We start from the raw sequence: 11,483 nt of genomic DNA, 5'->3' as shown, positions 1-11,483 counted from the left end.
TTAAATCCCAATTGACTTTGCCTAGTGAACCCCAAGTCGAAAAAAAAAGTCTAAGATTAGTGAACCACAACATCGACTTTTAGAAGAAAAACGCTACATTCATGGAGAAGCGTTGGTAGAATATGAATGAAGCTTATCCAATGAAAAAAATAGGAGGCAAAAAGCAACGGTGGTAGAGAGTAAAGAAGAAGGATTTCCCCTCATTTTTGTATGTTACGCCTTGAATGAATTGTTGAGGTTGAGTTTGAGTAATTTTTTTGTGGAGTGAAAGTTGTGAGTCGATCGATCGATCGCACGCAGATGGCCACCACCCTCGGCTGGCCCATCTCAATGTCTTTGACAGATTGCTAGCAAAGACCGTGTGTTCAATCGATCCATTTCTTCTTCTTCTTCTTCTTCTTAATTAATTACAATTTCTCAGAGTGTATAATTAATTAATGGCGGCTGGGGTGGTATACCTGCGCACTAACCGTTTCGAGGTGAAGCTTCAAGGCATCACCTTCAAGAAGAAGATCTTCGAAAATCTCTGCAAAATCGACTTCCTCTTCCCCGACGGCAAGACATGGGATGACCCTCCTGTCGTCGGCCTCGACGTTATGTGCCATCCCCGCGACCCCTCCATCATCCTCCTCCTCCTCTCCTTCGGCGTCGGCTGCCTCATCCTCCGCTTCGGCGCCGGCGAATCCCTCCCCGCCCCCATCCACAGGTTCTATTAATCAAACATCCATGCATCTATCTATTCATATACATCTGTCTTTGAAAAATAGCAAATATTGAAATGATGCAGACTGTAATGCAGAGTTGATATAATAAGTTCGGAAAGAGATTTTAAAAAACGATTTGAGTGTTGTTAGTAGAAAACTATGTTCACATTATTAGAGAGAAAGAAATGACTAGAGATATAGATTTGTTTATTTTTTTGAGACATACTAAAATCACAAAAGTAGTCTATTTGTATAAAACGTATGGAGTAATAAATAATTAAGCTATATAGGATCATATTCCCTTAAGATCGCCACTAAAAAATATAATTGAGAATCATATCATTCACTGATTCATTAATATCAGTTGACATTATAAAATATATACTCCATCCGTCCCATTAAATATGAAATATTTAAAAATCGGCACAAGATTTTATGTAGTATTGTTTTGTGAGTTAGTGAAAAAAGAGTAAAATAAGAGAGATAAAAAAAGTAAAGATAGAGTTGTTTCCATTTTAAGAAATATTTTATATTTAATTGGACAATCTAAAAAGAAAAATGTTTCACTTCTAATGAGATAGAAGGAGTATTAATTACTACATTATGTGCCCATGCCCAACAGGTTCCTGGCCGACAAGCGGATCCGGTTCGTCGGGTTCGGCATTCTAGAGAAAACCGAGCTCTTCCCCTTCCACGAATTAGGTCTGAGCAAGAGGCAAATAGACATCGGCTACATCGCCGCTAGGGTTTTCAAGGACCCTAAATACAAACGCTACGAGCTCGGCGACCTCGCCCGCAAGGTCGTCGGGATCAAGAGGATGGTCGGGCTGACCGAGTCCGCCTCCTTCGAGCGCCACGCGCAGATCAAGTGCGCCATATGCCAGCTCTTCGTGACCAGCCTCATCGCCATGGGCATGCTCCACAGAAAGAGGCTCCAATCTCCCTCCAAGAAGCCTTCCTTCGCCAAAAATCTCAATTCTCTCCAACTCCTCGCCGAGGGATGGTTCAAGCTTCCCGGCAGCAAGAACATCCCACCGGACGGCACCGGCGCCGACGAAGCCGACGCCGAGATCCGCGCACGGATGGAGGATCTCCTCGACGCCAAGCACCGAGAGGATCCGTTCTCCGACTACTTCGCCGAAGAGTCTCCGGCGTATTGGTCGGGAGGAGACAACGAGAAAGGCAACAACTCCGGCGACGACAAGTCGTCGGCGGGCGGCGGGATGCAGAAGCCTATAAAGGGAATCCTCAAGTGCCCATCGACAACGTTGAACCGGAGCGAGTCGTGTAGGTCGCCGGTGGGGGCTCTATCGACAACGTTGAATCGGAGCGAGTCGTGTAGGTCGCCGGTGGGGACTTTATCGCCGTCGCCGAGTCAGAAACTGAAAAGGGCAAATTCAAAAGGGTGCAACGTAAGGTTTAACTTCCAATAGCCATAGGTGGCTAGTTGATTAAATGATTAGGCAACAATATCACTTTCCTTAATTTGCTCTCGTCTATGTAGAGTTGCTGCATTTTTTTTTCTAACTGTTCCTTTATATTTTCAAACACATTACCGAAAAAATAAATGTTCTACTAGTTGTTATGGAACGTGCGCATGGTACGTTGATTTATGTAGTTTGTTTTATTTTTGAGGAACAGATTAATGTGTTTGGCTAAGAGAAGAGTTTTGTAATCTGTAATTTCTATACGTTATGATTTATATTAATCATAGAATTATCTTTAGTAGAATGTCTTTTTTTTTGTTCGAAACACAATAAGAGTAAAAGTGGGTACTGTATTACCGAATTGGCGAATCCCAATTTTCATTGAAGGATGCTTTAAAGGCCCATTTCATTGAACTGAGTAGGTGTGTTTTACTAAAGGCCCATTTTCAACTCACTGGGTCCAAATAAGTGTAGCATAATTAGACCAACAAATAAATGGTTAAAGAAGGTACTATGGAAATGAAGATTCACAAAAGTACGTCATTAAGAATGTAATCTTAATGATTTATCACAAGAAACTTATTAAGGTCCCTACCAATTAAATAAAGTGGTGCCTCAATTTCAAAATTTATATATGTGTTTAAGGACTTTTAATTGATTATGTTTTCTTCCAAAAATAATATAAGTGTGCATTAGTCAATATATGAAATATTATTAAGGATCAAAAAACCAAAAATCATAAAATTGGATATAGAAACTGATTTGAAAAAAAAAAGAGGTAAAGAATTATGATGAATCCGCGAATTTCTGATGTTAGTAAATGCTGGTAGAGAATAAAGACTACGACACAATGAATTTACGTGGTTCGATTTACTGAAGTAAATCTACGTCCACGGGAAGAAGGGAGGGCAAGATTGTATTGCTTGATCTGGGATTACAGCTTACAACACAGACTTGCTATATGATATTTTATCTCTAGAGAGCTTAACCTTTTTCTATCAGCTCTAAGTTCTATTTATATATTGAACTAAGATCGTGGCTTGCAGCCCCACTAACAAGATCGTGGGTGAGCAATAACTGCTCAATAACTGCTTCGTACCACTAAATAGATCGTGGGTATAGTGGAGGTCGTGGAGGCCTTTCATGAGTCCACTAACTCCTAGTTCGGTCGAATGCTGAGACCGAACTGCTGGACTTTACCGATCAGCTCTTGCCGATCTGAGAGGAGAGCTTGACTGGTCGGCTTTTACCGAGCTGTAGGCTGAGTCCGAACTCTTTGGTCGTGCCGAACTCTTTGGTGCCGAACAGATACTCTTTCTTGGGCTCTGGGCTGATGGGCCGTCACTGTTATTGGGCTTGCCATTAGGGTTTAGTTCGTACCCCATCACTACCCCCCCCGAAAAGCGAAGTGAATCACTTCGGCGAGGTGAGTCACTTCGGCATTCTGGATAACGGTAAGGGGGAGGCTGACGTCAGGGGACGTGCCTTGCGCGTGCCTGCATTAAATGCGACAGTAAAATCCGGCCGTTGAATCCTGAAAAGGTGGGATTCGAAACGGCGCAACGATTTCGAAATCTTTCCCGAATCTGATAAATATGCTCTTTCTTCCTCATTTGAACACTTTTGCTGTTGCGTCTTCTATACTCTCTCTTTCTCGAGAAATTTTCTTCCGCTTTCAAGAGCTTCCTCAGACTTCCTTCACCTTCAAAAAGTAAGAAAAATGGCTTCTATTTCTTCTTCGGAGTCGGGTAGCGGTAGGAGAGGCGGTAAGGGGTCTTCTGGCCGGAAAGAGTCCGGGGAGAAGACCGTAGAGTATTTCCATAGTATTTTGAGTAAGGATACTGTGATATCCCTACCCGAAAAATACTTTTTTCCTGGGGGGAAGGCGGTGGTACCTGACGGTGATCATAGGGCTGACTCCCCGCCGGAGGGTTACGCCACCGTGTACGAGGCCTGCTTAGAATGCGGGCTTCGTTTCCCCCTCCCTTCTGCCTTTATAGATTTACTAGATTTTTTTCAGCTTCCTTTAGGCCAGGTGACTCCGAACTCTTGGAGGCACTTGTCGGCCTTCGCTGCCGAACTCCGTAGGTTAGGAAGGGATTTGTCTTTGAAGGCGATCCTTAAATTCTTTCAATTTAAGAGGAAGGGGTCTTGGTTCTACTTGATCCCTGTACAGCCCTTTAGGGCCTTTTGTAAAACGAAGTGGCCGAAGTGGCAAAACCGCTTCTTCTACTATGATAGGACCGCGGCTCCTAGTTTTCCCTGGAGAGGGCCGAAGTCCGTTATCCGTCATCCTCGGCCTGAACCGTTGGACGAGCTCGATGGCGAGCTCAACAAGATTCCCATAGTTAGGAAACAATACACGGAGTCTGAGCTCGTCAAGGGCGACGTCATGTTCGACATCTCGTCTTCGGACGAAGAGGCCGAGGGTGAGGCTTTCTCTTTCTTTATGCTCTACTGCTTTAACGAAGAAAATCTGACTTTGTTTTTTTTTTATTTTTTGACAGTGAACTTGCTGAACAAGGCCGTCCGCAAATCCTCCGAGCTTGTGGGGCCGGAGAGGCAGAGAGCCCCTCGGTCGGCGTCTGAAGCCGAAAAGAATCCGAAGAGGCAAAAAACCTCTTCTTCGGATCCGAAAGAGCCGGAGCCGTCTTCGGCTAAAGGGAAGGGGAAAATTCATGAGTCCCCAAGAGTGCCGGGGAAAGACCTGGTCATCTCCGAGGTGGTTGCAGACATCCCGGAACACGTCCCTGAGCCTTTTCAATGGCCGACGAATTTTGTGGAGGTAAGCTTTCTGACTTGGCTTCTTTTCCACATTTTTTGATGGCCCTTCTGTTGACTTTTTTCCTTGTTCATCTTCAGAGAGCGAAGCTCGTCTCCGTGGAGCTCTCCAAAGCATCCCACGACTACGAGGAGATGCAGAAGAAGTTGCATCTTGCTCGTAGTCTGGCCGAACAGGCTGAGGCCAAATTTGAGAGGGCCCGAGCTGCTAGGATCTCGGCTCAGGATGAAGCTCGGTCAGCCAAAAACCAGCTCATCATCCTGCGAGAGCAGACGAAGCACCGGGAGGCTCAGAAGGAGGCAGCCGCCGTGGCTGCCCAGGGGGAGGCTCTCCGTGTTTACACGGAGAAACTCTTTTTGAGCAGCCAGTTCTCGGCCTTTGTCGGTAGTCTGGTAAGGCTAATTACCGATAAGGGCGAGCAGGGGGCCGACGTCGTGCTGCCTCTGTACAGCCGAGAGATAGCAGCTCGGCTTCAGAATCTGCCGCTCCTTGAGGAGCTCGCTTCATCCTCGGTCCTGCTTTCTGCAGACCGAGTCCGGAGTTGTCGAGCTGATCGGGACGAGAACCTGGAGGCTATCTTTGCCTCCGTGGGACCCGTTTCACCCGCTTCGACTTACAACGGAGAGGGTGAGGCCGAGCCGCTGGAGCGGGAGGCCGAAGTCGAGCGGGCCGGTCATCCGGAGAAGGAAGCCGATCAGGAGGCGGAGGCGAGGCCGGCAGGATGCGAGGCCGAGGCTGAGGTAGCTCAGGAGAAAGAAGCTGAACCAGGCCGAGGAGCCGGAGACGAAGCTGGCGGAGTATGATTTCGTCTCCCTTCTCTTAGTCTAGTTTCTTCCTTGTAAAATGGCCTTGAAGCCCTCCTAGTGTAGAAAATTTTCCTTGTGAATGAAAAATTCTCTACACTTGTCTTCGTATAGCTTTTCGTACTCGCCTTTATTCCTGTTGTATTTTACTATCTGCTCGGTACAGCTGCCGAACTAATATAGCTGCTTTGTACTCAAGGAGATGGAGATACTTCACTGGAAACGGCTGTACTCTTCGGCTTTAGACGAAGCTGAGAAAAGAGCTATAGCCGATCAGACGAAGAATGACGAGCTTCTGGCTCGTTTAGTGAAGCTGGAGGCCGATAATAAGGACTTAGAGTCCGATAAGAAGGATCTGGAGGCCGAGCTGAATACGACCATTGCTGAGAGGACTGCGTACGAGGATTACATCCGTGTGCGCGGGGGAGTGACCATATCAGATGTTCAGAGTCGAGTTGACGAACTGTGGGAGGAATATCATGTACTCCGGAGGAACAATGCGCTGGAGAGCTCGGCTTGCCAACAAGTTGTGAAATCATTACGGCGCTGGGCTTCTCGGTACGACATCATTCTTTCCCGGCGTCCCTCAATCGGGAGATTCCTTAGGCATTTCCCGCCAACAGATGCTCGCACTCCAGATCAAGCCTCTGGTTCCCTTGTTCAAAATCCTACTTCCAGTCAACAACGAGCTCCGGAACAGCCGGAAACGTCAAGACGAGAACGGGCTCAGGAGCAACCGGAATCGTCAAGACAGGGACGGACTGAAATTCGCCGAGGAGTTGTGACTATGAGCGAGCAAGATCAGCAGATGCTTATTGCAGAGACTCTTCATCGCCGAGGGGTTAGAGCTTCTCGGGCTCGGGGAAGAGGCGTTGGGTCGAGGATAGCATTTCGTCGACCTGCTTATTCTTCATCTGCTAGGAGCAACCGAACTCGGCTTCCAGAGGATTTTGCAGATAGGTGGCTTAACTTTAGCAACCGCGGACAGTAGAATAGTCCTTTGTAATGGCGTAATGCCTTCTCGTAGGGGAGCTGAATTGTCTGCCGAACGAGATTTAATAAATGAAATTTTTTCCTTTCGCTTTTATCACTGCTTACTTACAGTTCTGCGAAACAATTTCATCGTGCTCGTCCTCGGTCTTATGAAGTGAGCTTCTTTGATCGGACTCGTCTTTGATCTTATGAAGGAAACTTCTTTGACCGGACTTGGTTTGTGTTCTAATTTGGCGATTTTTGTCGCCGGGATCGAACTTTCCCTTGTCCTAATTCGGCGAGTTTTATCGCGTGGATCGGACTTTCCCAGTTAACCGAAGTGGTCTTATGAAGTAAACCTCTTTGACTGGACATGGTCGTCCTCGGTCTTATGAAGTAAACTTCTTTGACCGAACTTGGTCGTCCTAATTCGGCGAGGTTTATCGCATGGATCGGACTTTCCCTTATTGCAGTTCGTTTCAGACGAAGTGCTTATTTCTTAAGCCGAATTATGGTCTTGTATCTTCCTGAGAATCTTGGACTCACAATCGTTGGCTTATTGTAGTTCGTTTCAGACGAACTGCTTGTTAAGCTGAATTGTGGTCTTATATCCTCCTTAGAAGCTTGGACTCACAATAGTCTTTAATAATCGATCTAAAAAGGGGATCAGTCTTTGAAGAACGATATACCTTGGTACCATTTGTAAGAGACGACAAGCACATAGAGACAAAACACATAGAGAAAAAATGAAAAAGACGAAAGAAAAAAAAACTTTAAACTTTTTTTAAAAAACGACAAGTAAAAGGTACAAGTAAAAAACAAACAAATAAAAACATGTACCCCTATGACCGAACTAGACACAAGACAGACTGACCGGACTTTGTCTCTTACAAGTGGAACTTCTTGAGGTTGGAGACGTGCCATGTTCGGGGTACTTGTTCTCCTGACATGTGAGTCAATTTATAAGACCCTTTGCCGAGGACTTCTGACACCCGATACGGACCCTCCCATGTGGGCTCAAGTTTGCCCAGCTTTTCTGCTCGGCTTACTTCGTTGTTTCTCAAGACGAGATCTCCCACTTGAAATTGAAGCTTTTTCGCCCTTTGGTTATAATACCGGGCTACTTGCTCCTTATACTTGGCTGCTTTTATGCACGCCAACTCTCTTCTTTCTTCGGCGAGATCTAGTTCTGCTCTCAGTCCGTCGTCATTCATTTCTGAGGAGAAATTTAGAGTTCGGGGACTGGGTACGCCGATCTCCACCGGAATTACGGCTTCAGTGCCGTACACCAGACTATACGGAGTTTCACCGTTGGAGGTTTTGGGTGTGGTTCGGTAGGACCATAGGACTTGAGGGAGATTTTCTACCCATTGTCCTTTGGCTTGTTCTAACCGAGCTTTTAACCCTTTCACCAGAATCCGGTTCGTTACTTCCGTTTGTCCGTTTGCTTGGGGATGGGAGACCGAAGTGAACCGCTGTTGAATGTTCAGCTCTTGGCACCAATTCTTGAACGTCTTGTCGGTGAACTGAGTCCCATTATCCGAAATGAGGATGTGGGGTATGCCAAATCGGCACACTATGTTCTTCCAGACGAAGTCCAATGCCTTTGAGCTCGTTATCGTAGCTAATGGTTCAGCCTCCACCCACTTCGTGAAGTAGTCCACGGCAACGATAAGGAATTTCATTTGCCGAGGAGCTTGAGGAAGTGGTCCCACTATGTCTATGCCCCATTGCATGAAAGGCCAAGGGCTTTGCATAGTGTATAGATCGGTCTGCGGCATCCTTGGGACATTTGCATGAATTTGGCACTTCGTACACTTCTTGACGAGCTGCACTGCCTCTTGTACCATGGTTGGCCAATAATATCCCCATCTCAGAACTTTTTTAGCTAAAGCTCTGGCTCCGATGTGGCTACCGCACGATCCTTCATGAACTTCTCTGAGGATGTAGTCCGTCTCTTCTGGTCCTACGCACCGCAATAACGGCTGGAGGTAAGACTTTCTAAAGAGAACTCCTTCATGAAGTTCGTACCGAAGTGCTCGGCACGTGATCTTCCGAGCTTCTCTCTTATCCTCGGGCAATTGTCCTTGATCCAGATACTGCAAGATCGGCGTCATCCAGTTCGGCGAGCTGGATACTGAATGTACCTCGGCTTCATCAATGCTTCGATGCATTAATTCTTCCGCCTTTGAGCTCGGATCTGAGGCCAACTTACTTAAGGTATCTGCTCGGCTATTTTCCGCTCTGGGAATGCGGATTATCCGAAAATAGGAGAAACTTCGGCTGATGCTTTGCGCTTTGTCCAAATACTTCTTCATTCTCTCGTCACGAGCTTCACTTGTACCCAACATGTGATTTACTATGACTTGTGAATCACAATGGACTTTGAGAGATTTGACGAGCAGACTTTGCGCTAACTGGAGTCCGGCCAGGAGGGCTTCGTACTCGGCTTCATTATTAGTAGTGGGGAATAGGAACCGAAGTGAGTAGGCTACCTCGTGTCCGTCGGGAGCGACAAGTAAAATACCAGCTCCACTTCCCATCTTGTTCGAAGCTCCATCTACGAACCCGCTCCAGCAGTCCGGCGGCTCTACTTCGGATTCCAAGGGCTGTGCTAGTTCGGCACTGGCAGAATTCTTCTGTTCGGCAATAACAGGAATTGCTTGATCGAACTTCGCTTCTGCAAGAAAATCTGCCAAGGCTTGTCCCTTGATGGCTTTCCGAGGTAGATATTCAATTGTGTGCTCTCCCAACTCTATAGCCCACTTGGCGATTCTGCCTGATGCTTCTGGTTTGGTCAACACTTGCCGAAGTGGCAGATCAGTTAAGACGCATACCTTGTGAGCATAGAAGTATGGCCGCAGTCTCCTTGCTGCATTTACTAATGCCAGAGCAATCTTTTCCAGAGGTTGATACCTGGTTTCTGGACCTCTTAATGCTCGGCTTGTAAAGTAGATGGGAAGCTGCTTTAGGCCTTCTTCTCGTACAAGCACCGCGCTGATGGTTTGATCCGATGCCGCTAAGTATAAGAATATTACTTCGGCTTCGGTTGGAGCAGAGAGAATAGGAAGCTCGGCTAGATAACTTTTGAGCTCGTCAAAGGCCTTTTTCTGCTCGGCTCCCCACTCGAACTTTGGTGCCTTTTTCAACACCGTGAAGAACGGCAGTTGCTTTTCGGCTGCTTGAGAAAGGAATCGATTCAGTGCGGCTAGACATCCGGTTAGCCTTTGCACGTCATGTATGGACTTCGGCATCGCCATGTTTTGAACAACTTGAACTTTTGAGGGGTTTGCCTTGAGTCCGTCCTTTGAAACCCAACAACCCAGAAACTTTCCCGAATCTACCAAAAAGGTACACTTTTGGGGATTAAGTTTGAGGTTGGCTTTCTTGAGCACGTTGAGAGTGGACTTGAGGTTGTGCTCGTACTCCGAAGTGCTTTTGCTTTTGACGACTATATCGTCAACATACACTTCGACCTCCTTTCCAATCAGGTGCTGAAAAAGCTTGTCTACCATCCTTTGATAAGTGGCTCCGGCATTCTTTAAACCGAATGGCATCTTTTTATAAGCGAAAATGCCGAAATCAGTAATGAAGGCCGTTTTTGAAGCGTCAATCTCATCCATTAAAACTTGATGGTATCCTTTGTACAGATCAAGAAAACAAAAAATTTCAAAGCCTATCAAAGCTTCTACTTTTTTATCTATGTTCGGAAGGGGATAGCAATCTTTGGGACAGTGCTTATTTAGATCGGTGAAATCTATGCACCTCCGCCATCCTCCTTCCTTTTTCTTGATCATGACAGGATTGGCCACCCACGAAGGATACTTCACTTCGAATAACACATCCGCCTTCAATAATTGACGGACTTCGTCATGGATGACTTGACTTCGTTCTGCCGCAAAGAGTCTTTGCTTCTGTTTTATCGGCCGGACTGAAGGATCAATATTTAACCGATGAGTGATTACCTCGGGGGGCACTCCGGTCATGTCCAACGGAGACCATGCAAAGACGTCTTTATACTCCTTGAGGAGCTGGATGGTTTTTTCCCGAAGTAGGGGCGTTCCCGCGAAGCCGATCTTAACCGTTCTGGATGGATCGTCTTCGTACAGCTGAATTGTCATCGAGTTCGGCTCCGGTATGACTTCGGTCATCGCCTCTGACTCCGGCTGCTGTGATTGCTATGCTTGGTGGTGCCGATCTGACTGCTCGGCACTTCTAAGCGCAATTTGCAGACATTCCTTTGCTCTCTTTTGGTCACCTCGGATGACCGCTATCCCTCCTTTAGTAGGGATCTTGATGGTGAGGTGATAAGTGGAGCAAACGGCCCGAACTGTGTTGAGCCAGTCTCTTCCCAGGATGATGTTGTACGGGGACCGAGCTTTCACCACGAAAAACTCAATCATCGTACTGGAGCTAGTAGGCGCTTTCCCCACCGTGATCGGAAGGCTGATAATACCTTCAGGGCGGGTGTCCTCCTGGGCGAAGCTCTTCAGGGGAAGCGGAGCCGGACTGAGCCGAGCTGGGTCCACTTCTAGTTTGTCAAAGCACTCTTTAAAAAGAATGCTAACCGACGCTCCTGTATCCACAAACACCCTGTGGATCAGTTTGTTTGCCACTCCGGCTTGGATGACAATGGCGTCTTGGTGAGGAGAGATGGCCGGGACGGGATCAGCATCCGAGAACGTAATCACTTCGTCCTGCTTCAGCCTTTTATGCGTTGGCTCCTCTCGATTGGAGCCTCTGCGCTCTGACTTCAGGGACGACTTGGTCTTCCCGGCAGGGAGAGCGTCAATAG

General features: G+C 46.8%; 1 protein-coding gene across 1 annotated transcript; it reads left to right on the top strand.

The window, feature by feature from the left end:
• Nucleotides 1–211: 211 nt before the first annotated feature.
• LOC121744144 lies at nt 212–2,429 on the top strand. The gene is made up of 2 exons (XM_042137583.1): nt 212–706; nt 1,327–2,429. Exons 1-2 carry the CDS (start codon nt 438–440, stop codon nt 2,135–2,137), a joined length of 1,080 nt encoding a protein of 359 aa, XP_041993517.1. The 5' UTR covers nt 212–437; the 3' UTR covers nt 2,138–2,429.
• Nucleotides 2,430–11,483: the final 9,054 nt, after the last annotated feature.

The sequence above is a fragment of the Salvia splendens genome, chromosome 8 (genome assembly GCF_004379255.2).
Source record: "Salvia splendens isolate huo1 chromosome 8, SspV2, whole genome shotgun sequence".
In the NCBI taxonomy this organism is placed as follows: domain Eukaryota; kingdom Viridiplantae; phylum Streptophyta; class Magnoliopsida; order Lamiales; family Lamiaceae; genus Salvia; species Salvia splendens.
The sequence above is the reverse complement of the archived record's forward strand: the minus strand, read 5'-3'. Positions and strand labels throughout refer to the sequence as shown.